The sequence below is a fragment of the Petaurus breviceps genome, unplaced genomic scaffold, assembly GCF_028583685.1.
Source record: "Petaurus breviceps papuanus isolate PSGF00001 unplaced genomic scaffold, PetGlider_PUasm1.0 90792, whole genome shotgun sequence".
NCBI lineage: Eukaryota > Metazoa > Chordata > Mammalia > Diprotodontia > Petauridae > Petaurus > Petaurus breviceps.
The window spans coordinates 17,531,844-17,549,241 of record NW_027187347.1 but is presented as its reverse complement, the minus strand read 5'-3'; the positions used below and the strand labels follow the sequence as shown (position 1 = coordinate 17,549,241).

At 37.3% G+C, this 17,398-nt stretch overlaps 1 protein-coding gene across 2 annotated transcripts in view; it reads left to right on the top strand.

Moving 5' to 3' along the window:
• The window catches only part of TMEM39A (transmembrane protein 39A), a 34,313-nt gene extending 16,915 nt beyond the window's left edge, over positions 1-17,398 (top strand). For both annotated transcript variants that reach the window (XM_069069976.1, XM_069069975.1), the window contains 5 exons: positions 1,693-1,847; positions 8,345-8,693; positions 9,464-9,651; positions 11,562-11,682; positions 14,263-17,398. In XM_069069976.1, coding sequence (XP_068926077.1) covers positions 1,693-1,847; positions 8,345-8,693; positions 9,464-9,651; positions 11,562-11,682; positions 14,263-14,496 — 1,047 coding nt within the window. In that variant the 3' untranslated portion in view covers positions 14,497-17,398. The remainder of the gene's footprint in view (positions 1-1,692; positions 1,848-8,344; positions 8,694-9,463; positions 9,652-11,561; positions 11,683-14,262) is intronic.

Below are 17,398 nucleotides of genomic sequence, written 5' to 3'. Positions count from 1 at the left end.
CTTTCTTAAAAGAACCTTTATCTTTGACACAGAACATCACCCTTTTTTCCCTTTAATTTCTTTAAAAAAAATTTTTTTTTAACTTTTTGGAAGGCAGTTGGGGTTAAGTGACTTGCCCAAGGTCCCATGGCTAGTTTTTGTGTTAAGTGTCTGAGGCCGAATTTGAACTCAGGACCTCCTGACTCCAGGGCCGGTGCTCTTTTTATTGTGCCACCTAGCCGCCCCTATAATCTTTTTTTTTTTTTTTTTTGCTTTTTGGAGGGGCAGTTGGGGTTAAAGTGACTTGCCCAAGGGTCACATGGCTAGGTTTGTGTTAAGTGTCTGAAGCCGGATTTTAATTCATGTCCTCCTGATTCCAGGGCCGGTGCTCTTATTCAGTGCTCCACCTAGCCACCCCTCCTTTAATTTCTTTAAAAAATTGTTAGTTGAGAGAGTACCAAAAACTTCATGTGCAAATTTTTAGTAGATGTTAATGCTAGTTTGCCTGCCTCTTGTTTCCTCTTTGTTTATTATCTATGTAACAGGGAGGATCTCTGCCCTGAGGAAGACCAGTCCTCTTTAAGGAGGTGCTGGAGCTAATAAAACCACCAACTCAGAGGCCATGCAGAGGTGAGTCCCATCCATTGGGCCCTGTTCTGCCACCTCCAAGCCCACCTTCTTCCTGCCAGGACTAAAATTCACTGGGCTGCTACCTCACTAATTAATAACAGCCAGCCCTGGGGACCTTGGAAATGGGGCTGAGTGGGTCCAATGGCTGAGGCTCCTCCTCCAGGGTTTTGGCTGAGTTGGTAAATAAGGCTGCATTGGAATGGGTATCGTCAAGGGGGCAGTATAAGACTGTACCTATTCGAAACAACTGAGCTTTATGCATCATTCTAGGCTTAAGTATTACATTATGATTTTATCATTATTGCTACTTAACATTTATTAAACTTCGGCCACATGAAGGATACTTAAAGGGAAGAACCCTGACCTCAAGACTTTACCCTAAAGAAATTTATATAAGAAAAGTACACACACTAGCATTTACTCACTCTGGGGCCAGGGGATAATGTTTGTTTCCAATGGCTTAATATGCAATCCACATCTCTAGATATTTCTTCTCCTTCCTCTTCCTTGCCCTAAGCTACTCAAGACCTGACTGGAGAGATTGGGAACACCTCTTGTGTTTCCTTTTTCTCTTTACATGTGCTTCTGATCTTCTTGTCATTTATGGGAGCAGACCACTGTCTCAGAAGTTATTATAGAGTCAATTTTCTCCTCTTCCATTCCCCTCAAGTAAATTCCTTGCTTACTTTTTTCCTCTCAAGCCTGTTTTGAAGAGGAATTTGGGAGCTACATAGTTCCAGGTTCAACAAATGTTTTCTCATTGCCTTAATTTAGCCATTAAGAATACTGGATTTAAGAAAAAAGGTTAGATTCCTATATCTGATTGTATATTCCCCTGTTTGCAAAACTTAAAAATCTAAACATATTTGTTTGTTTCCTTTTCGTTAGTTTAGAATCCTATTTTTAAAAAAAGAACCCATAATTGGTTGAAGCTTTAATGAGTTTTCTTTTTTTTTCTTTTGCTTGGAACATTGTTAAGCCCAGGTATCCTCCTCACTTTAACCATATTTGTTTTGGGCAAGATACCTTCTATTGTGTTCTCTACTTTATGAAATTTTATATCTGATGCTTCTAAATTTCCAGGCCTCTAAGGTGGGCGCAGCATCTGTGATTCACTACGTATTGCTCATAACAGCCCGTTTGGTGCTGCTTACCTTGTGTGGATGGGTGCTTTGTTGGACTCTGGTCAATCTCTTCCGAAGTCATTCAGTCCTCAATCTTCTTTTCCTTGGCTACCCGTGAGTAACACAGTCTTAACGTTTTATTATCAACCCTTGATGAAATAACATAGGGAGGAGTAAGGAAAGGGTAGAACTTAAATACTTAAAAAGAAAAAGCAACAGTTTGGAAAATAGAAAAGAAACGATATAATGTGCAAGTGACAGTAGAGGTCTTTTGATGAGTTCTGTTTGTCAGGTGCGAGCTGTTGGCTCCTCTTAGGAGGACAAGTACGAGGCTGTTAATGTGTAGAAGGAAGAATTGGTTTATAATTCTTTTTTAATCAGTTACTTGCTTAATAAAAATATTCTTCTTGACTTATGTAAAATAATCTAATGTCAGGATGTGTTGATTATTGATGTTGCTCCTTTATTAAATCATACAACTACAGTATAATTTTGATACTTCACTAGAAAGGACTTCAAGTGTCAGCAATAAAATATAGGCAGAAAGTTACACTTTTTTAAAATTAAATTTATTTTTTTGTTGTTTTTTGGAGAGGGGAGGGCAGAGCAGTTGGATTTAAGTGACTTGCCCAGCACCACAGGGCTAGTGTTAAGTGTCTGAGGTCAGATTTGAACTCAGGTCCTCCTGACTCCAGGGCCAGTGCTGTATTCACTGTACCACCTAGCTGCCCCTGAAAATGATACTTTTCAGTAACGGACTTCTTTGTATGGTTAGAATCATAGCCCTTTAGAGTAGGAAGGGCTCTTAGAAGTATGTAGTCTAATCCTCCTCATTATACATTTCAGGATACTGAGGCTTAGAGAGATCAAGTATATTCTACTGTATACATTAAATCATTTTGACTGTTTCTCCTTCAGAGGAGGAAGGGCAGGTTAGCTCTGGATAGTAGCATAAATTTTTTAATGGACACCCAGTTCAGAACAAAAGCTTAATCAGAAATTATCCTCTGGGTACCGTGTTTCCCCGATAATAAGACACTGTCTTATTATTATTATTATTATTTTTTTTGGAAAGAAAAACACCAGAGGGCTTATTTTCAGGGGAGGGCTTATGTTGTCCTGCCTCAGCTCTCCTCCGCAGCACTGCTCTCAATGGCGCCAGCAAGCAAATCACTGCAGAAGAACAGGATGACGCGCTCACTGCTGCAGCTCTGAATGGATGCAGCTCGGAGCGGGCGTGCATTTCACCTGGGGGGGGGACGGTGCATACAGAGGGTACCATAATGTAGCGTGTAGCGCAGGGGATCACCTTCACTACAGTAGCAATCTCAATAGGGCTTATTCTCGGGGGAGGGCTTATTTTAGAGGAATCTTACACAGTAAGGGGAGGGCTTATTTTCGGGATAGGTCTTATTATCGGGGAAACACGGTATAAGGGATGATTTTCTATTTGGTGTCAATGATAGAATTAAAACTTCATTTTCAATTGGAAATTGGTAAGGGTAGCTAAGTGGCACAGTAGATAGAGTGCCAGGCTTCAAGTCAAGAAGACCCATCTTCCTGAGTTCAAAAATGCCTCAGACTTACTGGATGTTTAACCCTGGGCAAGTTACTTAACCCTGTTTGCCTCAGTTCCTCATCTGTAAAATGAGCTGGAGAAGGAAATGACAAACCCCTCCAGTAGCTTTGCAAAGAAAACCCCAAATGGGGTCGTGAAGAGTTGAACCTGACTGAAATGACTTAACAACAAGAACAATAAAGCTTAGTGTGATAATTTTTTTCCTTAAATAAGGATGTTTGATTTTGTGCCTATGTATTTCATGGCCAAAATTTATCTTCATATTTCCAGTTTAATTTTGCAGCTATATCAGAAAAGTGATGATTTGATTATTTTATTTTCTAAAGCCCATTTGGATAAAAGCTTGATGTTTTTAGAATGTGAATGAGATTTTATTCAATTGGGTAAATCAAAAATTATTTCTAGGATATTTTTGCCATGTACTATTAAGAAAAATCAGTGATAAAAATTATTGAAATCATATTATTTAATTAAAACAACAAATATTCCAGATATTTTTCTTCAACATGTAGTTATTAAGATAAAAATAAGGATATATTTTGAGTACAAATCTACATTATGCTTTATTCCTTTAAATATCAATTCACCAAACATAATCTATAAAAATAAACTATTTCAATTGGACCAATAAGAGAAACATAAAGTATACAGCTAATTTCCTCTTCCTCTTTATTCATAGACTAGAAAAGAAAGAGGAGCTTTCCTGCTTTTTCAATTCCCAAATGATTTCTCAATTTAGGATGAATTAGAGTGAAAGAAGAAAACATTCTTTCTACACCTGCAGAAGATATTGCTGCTAAAAGCTGGATTATCACTTCAGTAGTCTTTGAATCCAGGTGCTTAAGTGACTTCCAGTGTGATTTTATTTGAAATCTCATCAATACACATATTTCTGTAATGCTTTACCCCTGAGCCTAAAATTGATTATTGTTGGTATTACAGGGGGATGATTGCTTGCTGTGTCTATATGCCCATGTCATAACCTCTTTTTCATTGACATTCAAGGATTGTGAGAATATTGACAAGCAAAAAAAAAATGGGCTAGTGGCATTTCATGGATTGTTGACCGATTTTTAAAAAAGATTATAGAAGTATGTTTATTATATTTGATAAATTGAAAGTATAATCTTTATTATAAAGTCTTTGTCTTTAAAAATATCTTAAAACTTTCCACTACATAGACTTTATTAAAGATAGCATTTTAAGAAAACTTCTAGGAATCAGATTTACATTTTTAAAAAAATTAGGGCTTTTTATGTTCTTTGAATTTTGATCTACTTTGCACCAGGAGTATGGCTTCCATAGGAAGCTCATTTTTATGAAATGCCTGGGCAAAGAAAGGAGAAACGAAGTGAAAGTTAAAGAGGATTTGCTTTCCTCCATGCACATGAAATTGCCTTTCATGATGCAACATAAGGCATTAAATTCACTGGAGTAGTCATCTTTTAACAGCTACCTCTTATCCACAGTAGTACAATTAACCTTAGCAAATGGAATAAATTTTTGAGAAGTTTTAATACCATAATTATATTAATGACATTTCAGTTTAGATTGCCACATTTTAATTATAAAAATTTACTTTGGATACTAAGCTATAATTTGTTTGCTGCCTAAATTCATAATCACCAGGTCAACATGTGCTTTTAAGGGTTTCTCAGGGTATTTGTTAGATTGAATTATAAAGTTCAAAAAACTATGTTCCCAGCACTGTTCTAGATGGTAGAGAATGCAGAAGTATGAAGATATAGATCTTGTCTTTGAGGAGTTAAAAGTTTTGTTGGGGAAATGATACCCCTGAAAAAAACTAGATAAGAAGTAAATATATATATATATATATATATATATATATATGAGCAAGTATGAAGCAAGTATGATCAATAGTTCCAAAGAGTATAGTAACTTCTCTCAAGTTGGGTTGTTTGCAGCCAGCACATTAAAACAGGGAGAAATAGGGTATTCACTTATAGTTTTGGAAGGCAGACCCTAATTGAACTTTTGGTGTAGAATATGTTGTGCTTGCAGGAAAGAAGCAAGTAGAACTTGCTGTGGTGTGTAGTACAGCTTTGGGGATTGGATGTTTCCTGGTGTCTTTTGCTGTCTGTCTGCAGGTGTGTGTTCTCTGTCATGAGTGGTCCCCATATTCTTATGTGCCAGTCACTAAAGTAATTGGTGGTCAAGGTCACACTATTCAACTTCCTAAAGACTTAGACCTGGAAAATACCAAAGTGACTTGGCTTTGATGAATGTGTTGCAAATATTGAAGGCTGTTTCTTTAATAGCACCTTAGAAATGAATTCTTCTTGGGGCATCATCATTGTCAGACATCAGACCTTGTCAGGTATATAGACTAACTACTATGGCAAATCAGAGAAAAGAAAGATCCATCATGGGCCGGGGAGTAAGCCGAATCTCAAAAGAAGTTCAACATTTGGATTGATGGAGAGGAATAGGCAGAGTATCCCAAATGAGGGAAAGGACAATGTTGAATGGTAATGGACAATAAGGAAATCATCCTGACCATGGCAGAAAATGGTATAAAGTGATAGGAGACAAGATTAAACAGGTGAAAAGGACCCTGGATGTGATAGGTATAGGTAGTTGGGGTATAGAGGGCAATAGAGAATCAGTGTAGATTTGTAGATATTTTATGTGTAAAATGGGTACCAGAAGAGTGGAGTGAGGAAAGTAGTTTGGTATATAATGCTGGGGAAAGGTGATGAGAATCTAGATCATAATAGTGGTAGTGGGAATGGAGAACTACACATCTGAGAGACTTTACAAAGAAAAATCTTTCATAACTTGATAATGGGATGTAGGGAAAGGAAGAAAGAAATGGAAATGACTTACAGATTTGAAACTAGTGGATCTGGAAGAATGAGAAAATAGAAGTGGGTAATTGGTTTCTGGGAAGATAAGGTATTCAGTTTTAAGAATGTTGGATCAGAGGTGATTGTGATAGCCAGTCAGGATGACCTATAAACAGCTGAATGTGTGGGAAAAAGATGAAGTATCAAAACTTAGATTTGGGAGTCCTCAATCAGAATTGAAGAATGATGCCCTAAGAGCGAAAGAGCTCTTAAGGAAGTAAATGGAAGAAAGATGAAAAAGTAGAACACTAAGGACTGAGCATTGATATGTGCCTATAGTGAACAGAAGAGAGGAAGGAGCCATCAGAAATTATAGAGAAGCAGTTAGAGTTAGTCAAATATAACATTAGAGAAGCCAAAGGAAGAGAATTTAAGAAGAAAAAGTTAATCATGTGCGGCTTAGAAGTTAAGGCAGACAAAGACTGAGAAAAAATCATTATTTTTAGGTGGAAAGTCATTGGTAAATTTCATTGGGTCCACTGGGTGGTAGCCAGAGTTTAAAGTACTGAAGATATGGGGGCAGCAAGTATGGGACATTTATTGAAGAGGTTTGGCTAGGAACGAAAGAAAAACAGAATGATAGGAGGTGAGGGCATCGAGGTCAAGTGAAGGTTTTGTTTTTGGTTGTCTTTGTTTTGTTTTTAAGATAGGGGATACCTGTGCATGATTGGCAGAAAGTAAAAAACCAGTGCAAGGGCTGGGATACGGAAGAAGAGTCAGCTTTGGAGAGAAGGAACAATAGCTCTTGCTCTGAGGTATCAAGAGAGACTAAGAGGGTAGAAGTAGAGACAGATATTTTGAAGCAAAAAGTGGGTAAATATTACAGTATTCCTTTTCTGCAGTGCCTCATTTACTTTCATCTCAACATATTTCTGTTTCTGCATCTGTTCTCTCTTCCATCCTTTTAGTGTCAGAGGAAAAAGGAGGAAAAAGTCTCCCTTTTCTCTGAAGGTAACATGCTATAGTTTCCACTCCCTCCCCAAATCCTAAGAGACTTTCTTTCATATTCATTTTCCCCCCAGAATTTTCCATCGCTTTCTTCCTTTAAGCTCCTATCCTTTTGCCTTCAAATTATTATGAGCTACATTTATCTTAAAAAACCTAAAACCAACATCCCCTCTTGACCTTGCTACTCTTTCTTGAATGAGTAATCTTTTTCTTCTTCTTTTCCTTTACATTATTGTTTATGTTTCTGCTACTGCTGAAACTTATTTATGCAACGTCACTAATAGTCTTGACACCAAATCCAGAGACCCTTTCAGTTCTTGTTCTCCTTGAACTGTTTGTAGTATTTGCTACTGGTCACCAGTACTTGTAGAAACTCACCTACTTCTGTTTCCATGATACTGTACTTCTCTGATTCTCTTCCCCATTTCTTCTGTCTGCTTTATTGCCTCTCCTTTCTCTTTTTATTCCATTAACTAGAAAGTTTTCTAAGGTTCAGGTCTTAGCTTCTTTCTGCACTTCTTCCTCTGTACTCCACCAAAGTATATACATCTGCTCCAATTCATCTTTCCCTCTCCATTCTGACAGTCCCTATTCATGACTTAAGTCCTCACCATTTCACATCTGTTATACCTTCCTATCACTATTTCTCCCTTTCCTCTGTCCTGTATACTAAATAAATGTGTGTGTACATACATACATATATATATATATATACTTGTACACACATATATATCTCCATGAAAATGTCTTTAATATTGATTTATATGCAATATAGGTCCATATAAAACTGTCATATAGATTCTATATATTTTCAAAAAAATCATTCAAGTCAGAAACCTCTAATGAAATGAATTTTCTTGAATTGCCCTTATTTTTGTGCTGTAGCAGTGTTTGTTGATGTGAAATAATGATCATGTTTCATTTTAGTACCTAGGTCACCCAGGTTGTAACCTAATAAGCACACAGAGAAACACTTTGATTTTCTCATGCTACTAGAGAGTGAGTCAGTTAGTAGTGTGCTGTTGAGAATTTATGTACTTTCCTAAGCCACCTTACCAACAGAGAGGGCCTTAGGCATGGTGGAAATCTTGGGTTGTGTTCACTCTTTCCAATGGCGACTCATTCACAAGGGTTTTATTGGCGTGGTTGCAAGATCTTGTCTTGGGCATGTATCTGTGACCATGACTACTCATCTTCATTTTCACCTTGTTTCGCAGGTTTGGTGTTTATGTGCCCCTCTGCTGTTTCCATCAAGATAGTAGAGCACATCTTCTCCCAACGGACTATAACTATGTGGTTCAGCACCAGGTGGTGGAGGAAAGTTCCTCCACTATGGGTGGTTTGGCTAAATCCAAAGACTTCATCTCCTTGTTGCGAGAATCTCTGAAAGAACAATTTAATAATGCCACACCCATCCCCACTCACAGCTGTCCCTTGTCACCAGACCTCATCCGTAATGAGGTAGAATGTTTAAAAGCAGATTTCAACCACAGGATCAAGGAAGTCCTCTTCAATTCCCTCTTCAGTGCCTACTACGTTGCATTTCTGCCACTCTGTTTTGTGAAGGTAGTGGTTGTCTTGTTTTTGTGTATTTTCTAGATTTGTGTGTGCATTACACTCGGTATTTCTTGTTTAATTCCCCTTTTCTCTGTCTCCCCTTTGGCAGCCTGGATGGTGGAGTGCGGCTGCATCTGGAGTGCACTAGTACCGCTCCTGGTTGGTCGATAGGTATTTCCATATATGTGCTGCACCTGTGGGTGCCCCCTTCCTTGTTCATTAATTTCTCTGTGCCCCTGGAGAGAATAAAATCTATCCTGATAGCAGCATCGGTGTGTAGTAACTTCAGTCCAGGGTTTTACTGCAGCTCAAATGATTGCTCTTGGTCTTACTTTTTACATCAGGACTTACTTTGAGTTTAATCTAACCTTTATCCAATTGTCAACTCGCTCCACTGAAAAGGAAAATGGTGCTGGAAATACCTTGGGCAGTGTAGCTGCCTGCGTATTTTGGGACAGTTTAGTGCCTACCACTCATCCTGAAGCGGTTCTACAGCCAGAGTGAATTCATTCACAGGAAACACTCAGATGGAGTGCTTCTAGGAAGCAAGCACAATTTAAATGTAATTGTATCTCCCTAGTCCTAACCCAAACCACCAAAGAGTCAGGTTGAAGGATTTTGGAAGACTGTGTTCTTGAATTTTCTGCGCCGACAGCAGGGCAGCCAATGCATGATTTTTTCCAAGTGTGCAACATGTCTACAGGGCGTATATATACGTACCCAAGCCTGTCTCCTTTGTTCAGAAATGGATCATTTATCTTTCTTCTGATCTCTTCCAGAGTACCCAGTACTATGACATGCGCTGGTCATGTGAGCACCTCATTATGGTGTGGATTAATGCCTTTGTCATGCTCACCACACAGCTGCTACCATCTAAATACTGTGATTTGCTGCATAAATCAGCTGCTCACCTGGGCAAATGGCAGAAACTCGAACATGGGTCCTACAGCAATGCTCCACAACACATGTGAGTAGAATTGAGGAAGATACCACATACCACCTTTCTGCAAGCTGTCAATTACATTTATTTATTTATTTATTTATTTGCTTTGTGTACCATTCATATTCATAACTCCATACATTTAATTTTTCACTATTGTCCACATGGATGCTCATCTTATCACCTTAAACTGAACACAAGCAAAGATATTAACTCTTCATTCTACTTCAAACCCCCTCACTTCTTCCCTTTCAACTGCCTAGTTACTCTAGATAATGTTGTAACTTGCTTTCCAAGTTATTTTTCTTCTCCCAAATTCGGATGATTATCATACTTCTTTATTTCTTTCCATGGGGATCAAAGATTGATTCTGTACCTTCATTGCCATAGACCAATGTTTGATAGCTCTGAACTTAATTAACTAGTTATCACATCCAGGAAACTGTAATTTCTATTTTTGTGACCAGCCTTTTCTCCTTTGCTAATGAGGACATTGATTGGATATCTGCTTTCCCTGTTCCTTATTCTTTTTCACTTCCTTTTTTCCCAAATTCTAGTGACTCGACTGGCTTCCAACTCAGATTCAAACCATTTGTTGACTTCAGAGCCCTCTTTAAGTGTTCCATTGCTTTTACATCTTCTCATCTCCTGCTCTTCTGCACAATGTTTAGTCTTCTTGGAGCCAAGTTCTCTTTATTCCCTTTGAATACTCCCTTGCCTTCCATTATACCTTAAGACTGGACCATTCTACTGTATTCTTCTCCTTCAAAACATTACACAGATCCCATCATGTGTAGAAATCCTTTCCTGATTTAGTGGGACAGATTCAGGTAACCTTTACCCCCACCCAAAGTTCTCCCTTCAATTATCTGCCTTGATGTCTGATACAGATTAGCACAGGCCCTCAAGCCCAGGACCTGAAAGAAATTGGGCCAGGCTGAAAAGAAACCTGACTATGGGCAAAGGACAAATTTCAATAAAAATTGAAAATACAACCCACAGCACTAGTACTGTACTTCTGCAGGCTACTACTGATGGCACATGGCCATGAGGTGTATCATCACTATGATGCTGGTAAGTGTGAGTAGAGCCAATGGAAAATTTTCTGGAATGGGAAAATGTTAGGTTGTCAGTAGACTTTTTATTCCATAAACATATCCAAAAAGCTTACCTCACTCCTGACCTAGGTACCTAAGAATGTACCTGCTTATAAAATAAAAGGTGAGTTAATTTATATAATCAAAGCATACTCTGCAATTTTCAAACTTTACCCTACAAAACCAAATAGCTAATGGGAAACAGACTCATTCTTACTCAAATAAATTAATAAAAAACCAAAATCAAAGAACTTTAATAAAAATGAAAAAGTCTCTTTATCCTGCTGCATCATCTACAGCATGTTTTAGATGTTTGATATATGTATACCAATGATAGGGGAGGATATTATAATTTGTATGGTATGTCTGTCCACAAAAGTTATATACAAGCCCTGGCTCTGTACTTTCTTTCACAGTTGCTCTTGCTAGAATTTTCTTCTCTTGTAATTAGGTTCCTTTTAGTACCTTCAAAGAGATCTCATTCACTTGGGATTCAGGTGACAGCCCAGCCACTTGTATTAAAATTCTTAACCCACCAGTGTATCAAATATTTATCTTTGCTCAGTCTCCTAAACCATTTAATTGAATCTTCTAATCCCAAGAGTTATCAGTATCACTTTGCATCCTATTTCTTATTATGCTAAAGTTTAGTATAATAAACAATTTCTATTCTTTTCAACTTGACAAAGGGATTCTGTATTTCCAGAACCCAGGCAGATGGAGCCTTGAACACTTCTCTTTGTGAACACTTGTCACTTGCTACAGAAATGTAGCTATCCCTGCCAAAGAATATTAAACCTCTTGTTGTCTATGTGTTAATGGTAAATTTTTCCTCTCTAGATGGTCAGAAAGTACAATATGGCCTCAAGGTGTGCTGGTACGACATAGTCGCTGTTTGTATAGAGCTGTGGGGCCTTACAATGTAGCAGTGCCTTCAGATGTCTCCCATGCTCGTTTTTATGCAAGTATTTCTTATTCATTCTGCAACCTAAATTGGGGGTGGGTTGTATATGAGTATATGAGATGATATTGTATTAATTTGATTCTAATTCCGAACACTTGTTCCATAGAGGTATAAAGCAGATGTTTTCCAATTAAAATTTTAGCAAAACTGAGGAATTGTTTAGTTTTTTTAATTGTATTAGAATTTGTTGTATCTAATACTCTTAAGAACAAATGGGCCATTCCTAGGGTTTGGAGATCTTTTTCTTTCTCAGATTTTTGTTGTTGTTGCATAGAAGAAAGAACAATAATATTTGGGGAAAAGATTTTGATCTGTATATCCTTAAATATTAGCAACTCAAGTTTAAGTTATTAATTTACTGAGTAGTTATAACACAACAACTCAGCAAAGTCTGCAAAAGGTAGGGACATGATGTTAGGTTAGCCCACTTGAAAATCAAGAACTTGTCAGGGAACTGTGGACCAGATTATCCTTTCTTCTAGAAAGCAAAGGGGAGTTACAGTTGGGTAAGTCACTCAGCCCTCCTTCTACCCTTCCCTGAACCAAGTTCCCAGTTATATTGCATTTCACATCCCAGCCTGAGAAATTCTGATTCTTGGAGACAAATGGATTGCAAGAAGAAACATTCTGAGGTGAGAGTAAGGAACATTCTTAGTAGAATTGCCCTTGGTGAGGGTATATGTTCTGGATATTCTTTGCACAAAGTATGTATTTGATAAACATTTGTATAGATCAATGAAATGAAGACCATAGGAGGGGTGGATGATGTGAAAGGTACATCAGGGAGTTCAGAGGGAGGATTTATGTGAGAGCTGTTACCTTGCAAGGATGCTTCATTCCTTTCTGTGCTGGGAGTAGGGGTTTATCAAAAGCTCTTGTCTTAGAGCATTCCAGCTAGAGATTACAAGCCTGGCCTCAGAAAAAGGCTTTCATAGCTGTTATGATTTAGCCCTGAATAGATCATTCTAAATAAGTAAGATGAGGGCAATATTCTACAGCTAAATAAAGCAGATTATTTCCAAATAGAAAGTGTGATTTGTTTTAGCATACTTAGGGAAGTGTTTCCTGACTTGGGGACTGAAGGCCATTAATGGGTTAATAACAAAGGTTAAAATGGTGACTCTCGCTGTCCTCTTGAAAACTGCAATAAGCACATGTTTTTCTAAGATGTTCAAGTAGCAGAGTACTGAACATGCATTTTTGGACACTTTGTTCAGGAAAATCTTGATGACTTAGAGGGAGCTGGGAAATTACTACATCAATAATTCTCTGGGGTTGGCTCATTAAATTGTAGTGGTGTTTAGGTGCTAAGGCTCTATTATTTTTTAAGACAGCCTGCTTAATAGAATTAAATTTTTTTTCTCATATATATTTCCTTGGTTTGGTGTACAACCCCTGACAGTTTAAGGTCTTTCTCTTACCACTGGCTCCTGAGCTTCTTCTGTAAATCCATGTAATAGAAGGCAATGTGGAGTGACAGTTCATTTGAATTATGTCTTATCTTTCTAGCAAGAGGCTTCTGGCAGCTGATTGCCTTCAAAGGCTGCCTTTGAGGAATTAGGATTACCCTGGTCAAGCTCAGAAATCTACTTCACAGCAAGTTAGACCTTCTAATTTCCGTTTGAGAGAAGTCCCCTATACTCTCCCCTTTCCATGCCTACTCTAGTCTAAAATGACTTGTTAAGGCATATGTCTTCTCATCACCAATACTCACAGGCACAAAGCCCATAGTTTTTACTTTGTGATGAGAATGCTCTCTTACTGCTGTATCACTTAGACTAAATACTTGAAACCAGGAGGTTGGTGGGGGGAGAACTTGAAATCCTGTTTTATCTTCATTTCTCTCATCCTGGTTCTGTATATCCGTATTTTTTATTACCAGAAAATGTACCAGAAATGTATGGTGCAAGGGATCTAAGTCATGAGTAATTATAGGAAATAAAGAGAACAGTTAAATAAGGATTATATTAAATATGTATTATTTTTCCTTGAAATTGCCTAGAAAAAATGTGTTATGTAGGATTTTTACAAATTTCAATGAAAATATACATGTGGTGCTCTTTAGGATTTAATATACAGAGATGTAATCTCCCTAACATTCTCATGGGGAATTGCCTTAGGGGATGATTTTCTTTCTTTCTTCTTGAAGGTATTGAAATAAGATTTAACAAGGAAATTTATCCTACCAATATTTTGCCTGGGGAAAAAATCTCATAGGGTATTGATTTTCATATCAAGACCAGATTTAATCTATGAAAGTGCTTTAGAGCCAGGCCCGTGCCCAGCAACATTTTTTAGCATGTTCTCTGGTATTCCTAGAAATAGGAAATTAAAAATGCTTTAGTTGTCCTAAATAATAACCAGACATATGGTTATTATACATTTTGATAAAAATATTAAATTAGCATAATGTCATTAGAGAAACATTATTTCACTGAAGAGATTTTAGTCATTCTTTTATTATGTGTTTAATAAGCATTTGTATAGATAAATGAAATGAAGACCAGAGTAGAGATGGATGTTGTGAAAGGTACATCAGGAAATTCACCTTTGTCTTCCCAACTTTTTTTTTTACAGTTTCTCTTTCATCGTCCATTAAGGCTGTTAAATCTCCTCATTCTCATTGAGGGAAGTGTTGTCTGCTACCAACTTTATTCCCTGCTTCGATCAGAGAAATGGAATCACACACTTTCCATGGCCCTCATCCTCTTCTGCAACTACTACGTCTTATTTAAACTCCTCCGGGACCGAATAGTGTTAGGCAGAGCATATTCCTACCCGCTCAACAGTTACGAACTCAAGGCAAATTAAGCTGCTTGTCCAACAGTGAGGGAAAATCCAGATAAAAATATTTTCATACAGTTCTATTTTTTTTCTCGCAATGTTTATAAATATTTAAGATATTTTATATTTTGTATACTATGTGTTTTGAAAGGTGGGAAGGGTAAGGGCTATTAAATGTCTCCATAAACAAGGTGATGTGCTTTTTCCTGTGTTAATTGTTTCTGAGTATATGTATATGCAGGTTGTGAATATAGAGAAATGATTGTGAAATGAAGTGCATTGTTTGAAAGTCACATTTTGTGTTTTAAGTTGAGCAATGGCACTGCTATATTTGTCTATTTTCTCAATTCTTACATAGGGACTCCCTTTATCCAATATAAATAGAGCTTTTCCTTTTGTGGATTCTTTTCTTTCTTCTCTGTTGGTCAGCAGTGAAATCTGGAGAGAAGGATAGAGCGAGAGCCTTGAATAGATTGCTGAATCAAGACAGCAGTGAGAAAAATTCCTAGGACATGTTTCAGGTGCCCTATTCTACTATATTCATTTGAAATATGCTCTTGAATAAGCTTCTGACTTCTCTATCAGTCTTTTTAACCTCTTCTCATTCCCATAATTTTTCATCCCAGGTTATCCTTATGTCACTGTTTAGCCAATTGAAATATCCATCATAATCTTAAATTGATAGTGGGGGCTGGTTTGAATAATATTCAGCTTTTGTGAAAGACCTGTGGTATGGTATGGTAGAAAGAATGCTGGTCAGGGAATCTGGAAATCTGGGTTCAGTTCCTGGCTATGCTCTTTGTGACCTTGAGCAAATCATATTACTTGTTTCCTCATTTGTAAACTGGGGAGAGACTTTAGATGTTCACTAAGGGCTCTTTTCTATTTTCTGTGGTCTTTTTAGCTCTAAAAGCCTACAATTCCATATTCATTTATGTGAAACCTAAGTTTAGGTGTAGTGTCCAATATTCCATGGTGGAATAAGTTCCATGGTCACATTTACTATTATGGAGTGTGTTACTGCCCACTTTCTTCCTTTTCACTAATTAATTTGTTCATTAATGAGTATTTATAGAAAATCCTCTCTATACATCTTTTATTTGGTGCTATATAAGATAGAGAAATAAAAGAAACAACTCCCCCCACATCCCCCTTCAGAATTTACATTCCAGCTTTGGAGGTAAGACATCACAAAATGAGAAAAGTGAGGCACTGTATATTCAAGTGATGATAATGCTATGACGTGAGTGATCAGCGTGCAGTAGAGCTGATTGGAGAAAACATTAGCCTCTTAGAGAAAATGAATGATGAACCTGGGTTGGTAGACAAGTAATTGGAACCTAATTAATGAAGGAGAACTAATTTGAATTTCTTTACCTACTCATATTCATAATCACATTTATATCAACTTATCTCCACATTTTTTTTTTCCTGTTTGGACTAATATTTGTCATTCATGCCCTTTCTTCTCTTACATTTATATATATGTGGATGTGGATATGGTTCTACCAAATTGTTGATGATACATCAGATTTTTGTTCCATCTAAGCATGATCTCTGAATTGTTATTTAATCAGCCCAGAGCCTGCTTCAGAGTTAACATCTACATTTTTTTGGTGTTGCTGATAAGAACAGCCATGCTAGTTAGAGGATGATAGATTAGAAAATGCGCCCAAACAAAGAGAATGATTGGGCATGGAGAGAGAGACACACACACACAGACATTCTGTGTGTTTGTGTGTGTGTGTGTGTGTGTATGTGTGTGTGTGTGTGTGTGTGTGTAAAACAAGAATGTAACTTTATCACATATAGGAATTGTCAAGACTAAATGATACATCTATTCCCACATAGCTAACACCTGCAGTGAAAGAAAAACTTAATAGTTCATTGTGGTCTCATTTGTATCTCTTCCCAAAGATAATTATTAAAGTGGTTGTGTCTTATAGGGCCTTAGTGATTTTAAAACAATTTTTGTTTCATAGGTATGTTTGAATTTCACAGTTATTTTACATTAGGAAACTTTGCCCAAATATGCTAACTTTTGGTTAAGATAGAAGAACTAGAGTACTTAGTAGGTTGTGATGCAGTTTGACTGTGGGAAAGAAAATTGATGAATGAAGATGAGATAAGTTAGTGTCTGGCTCAGACTGAATCAGTTAAAAGACTGAGAAGGACAAAGAATGACTCAATACTTTGGGCACATTGTATATCACCAAATGTTCAACACGTATCTATGTCCACACTTTTGCTAGGTGCTCTGGGGGTACAGAAACATAGTTGGGGAGATAGGCTCCATGAGAGGTACGTGACTTTACCTTTTAGCTAGAATACTTAAAGGATTCATACCTTTGATACTTTTATATTTTAGTAAATGGTCTTTCTAAATTATTGTGACTGAAAAATATGTCACCCTCCCTGTCTAGTCCATCAGCAGACTGTACTGTCTGTAGCTTGGAAGGATCTGCTTACTGAAGCTTCCACTCTGGGCATGCATTTCAAAAAACAAGGGTCACTTCCTTGTGATGGATAAGACATTGGAATAGAACTTCATTGAATGTTTGGCCAACATAGAGTTCATAGATCCAATTGTCCCCTTTAAAGTAGTTATCTTGATTGGCTGTATCAAATTAGAATTAGAAGGAATCCAGAAATGTTTTAGGCAATGGCAATACCTTTGGAATTAGGAGGCCACTTAGTATGAATTATATTGTTGAGCTGGAATAGACATGCTCTGCAAAAAGAAGGAAAAAAAATTTGGAGTAGACTGGTGGGAGTCGAGGAAACTGAGGAAATGGATGAATATCACTTTTTTTTTTTTGCCACTTTTAGCTAGATGGAGTATACATTTGCCTTTTGTTGAAGAGTACCCCACCTCTAAGTCTTAACTGGCCAAGACCTTGAATTTCTATTAAAAATGCATTCCATTGAA